Below are 1,782 nucleotides of genomic sequence, written 5' to 3'. Positions count from 1 at the left end.
TCTCACCGTGTTTTTGTTTCTTACTCCCTCCCCCACCCCACCAAAATACAGGCACCCCACATCATGTTGCAGTGCAGCGGAGATTATGAGCGTGTTGTTCTTCCACACCATGAGGTACAAGGTGAAGGAACCACGAGACCCCAGCAACGATCGCTTTGTGCTCTCCAAGGTGAGGCCGCACTGGAACGGGAGGCCGTTCGGCCACTCTCCCTCCATCCCTCCCCATGCTGCCTGATGGTCCGAGTGGGGGTGGAGGTTGATGGTGGGTGGGGGAGGTCTCGAATTCCACCCCCCCCGCCCCATGTTGTTATTTTAACCCCTGCCGCTGCCTTTCCCGCAGGGTCACGCCGCTCCGATCCTGTACGCAGCCTGGGTGGAGGCAGGTTACATCCCAGAGAGCGAACTGATGAACCTGAGGAAGGTCGGGTGCGCCCTCGAGGGGCATCCTACTCCAGTGAGTGCTGTCCCCCTCCCTCGGGGAGGGGTGGGTTGAGGGGATTTTGGGGGATGGGGGGAGAGGGGGGGGGGGGGGGAGGGGCAAAGTATTGAGGTTTTTTATGGGGGGGGGGGGGGGGTGCAGGTGAAATGAGACAGAAGAGGGAAGATGGAGGCTGTTTGGCCCGTCGGGGATGCTGTCCCATTCTGAGGGTACGGCTCGTCGTCTTCAACTCTGGATTTTCTCTGCCCCTTTCCTGCCGCCCCTTTCTGCCCCCTCCTTCCTGTGCCCCCTGCCCCCTCCTTCCTGTGCGCCCCCGCCCTCCTTCCCTTCCTTCCCTCAAGGGTGCTGAGGAAGTCAGGAGACTGGGGGGTTGCGGGGCGGGGGCATTGGGATTGGGGGGGGCGGGTGGGGTGGGGGGTGCCGGGTTTGCCGGGGGTTGGGGGGGCGAGCATCGTCGCTGCTCCAGGCCTGATTTTTGGTTTCTCTCTCTCTCTCTCTCTCTGCTAGAAACTGGCTTTTGTGGATGTTGCCACAGGCTCTCTTGGGCAGGGACTTGGGGCATCGTGTGGTATGGCCTACACTGGGAAATATTTCGACAAGGCCAGGTAACCGCAGTAGCGGGGGAATGCTGTTCTTACCTCCCCGGTCCCCCTCTTTCCCCGGCCCACTCACCTCTGGAGAAAGTCAAGGCGTTAGCAATAACCAGCTGTGCTCTCATGTCTAGCCCCCTTCGAGAAGTTGGAGGCGAGCTGCAATGTGACTATGTTCTACGAGACTACCCCGAGGCCCTAATTTTTAATTGTAGAAGTCCTGCCCCTTGTTTGTTTTTTACCAAAATGCAATCATTTTGTAAATGATTTGGATGAAGGCGTGGAAGGGTGGATTAGTAAGTTTTTGTGGACGATACGAAGGTGGGTTGCGTTGTGGACAGTGCGGAGGGCTGTTCTAGGTTACAAAGGGACATTGATAGGATGCAGAGCTGGGCTGAGAAGTGGCAGATGGAGTTTAACCCTGAAAAGTGTGAGGTGATTCATTTTGGAAGGACAAACTTGAAAGCAGAATACAGGGTTAACAGAAAGATTCTTGGCAGTGTGGAGGAGCAGAGAGATCTTGGGGTTCATGTCCACAGTTCCCTAAAAGCGCCACCCAGGTGGATAGAGTTGTTAAGAAGGCGTACGGTGTGTTAGCTTTCATTAATAGAGAGATCGAGTTATGCTCCAGCTATACATCTGGAGTATTGTGTCCAGTTCTGGTCACCTCATTACAGGAAAGATGTGTAAGCGTTGGAAAAAGTGCAGAGATTTACCAGGATGTTGCCTGGAATGGAGGGAAGGTCTTACGAG

At 55.8% G+C, this 1,782-nt stretch overlaps 1 protein-coding gene across 1 annotated transcript in view; it reads left to right on the top strand.

Annotated features, from left to right (window-relative positions):
- Positions 1 to 51: 51 nt before the first annotated feature.
- tktb (transketolase b) overlaps positions 52 to 1,782 on the top strand; it is an 11,033-nt gene continuing 9,302 nt past the window's right edge. The window contains exons 1-3 of the mRNA XM_048593933.1: positions 52 to 169; positions 341 to 454; positions 947 to 1,044. Coding sequence (XP_048449890.1) covers positions 86 to 169; positions 341 to 454; positions 947 to 1,044 — 296 coding nt within the window. The 5' untranslated portion in view covers positions 52 to 85. The remainder of the gene's footprint in view (positions 170 to 340; positions 455 to 946; positions 1,045 to 1,782) is intronic.

This window comes from Rhincodon typus, unplaced genomic scaffold (assembly GCF_021869965.1).
Source record: "Rhincodon typus isolate 14 unplaced genomic scaffold, sRhiTyp1.1 hic_rhity00004644, whole genome shotgun sequence".
In the NCBI taxonomy this organism is placed as follows: domain Eukaryota; kingdom Metazoa; phylum Chordata; class Chondrichthyes; order Orectolobiformes; family Rhincodontidae; genus Rhincodon; species Rhincodon typus.
Note: the sequence above shows the minus strand (reverse complement) of the source record. Positions and strands in the feature narration are given on the sequence as shown.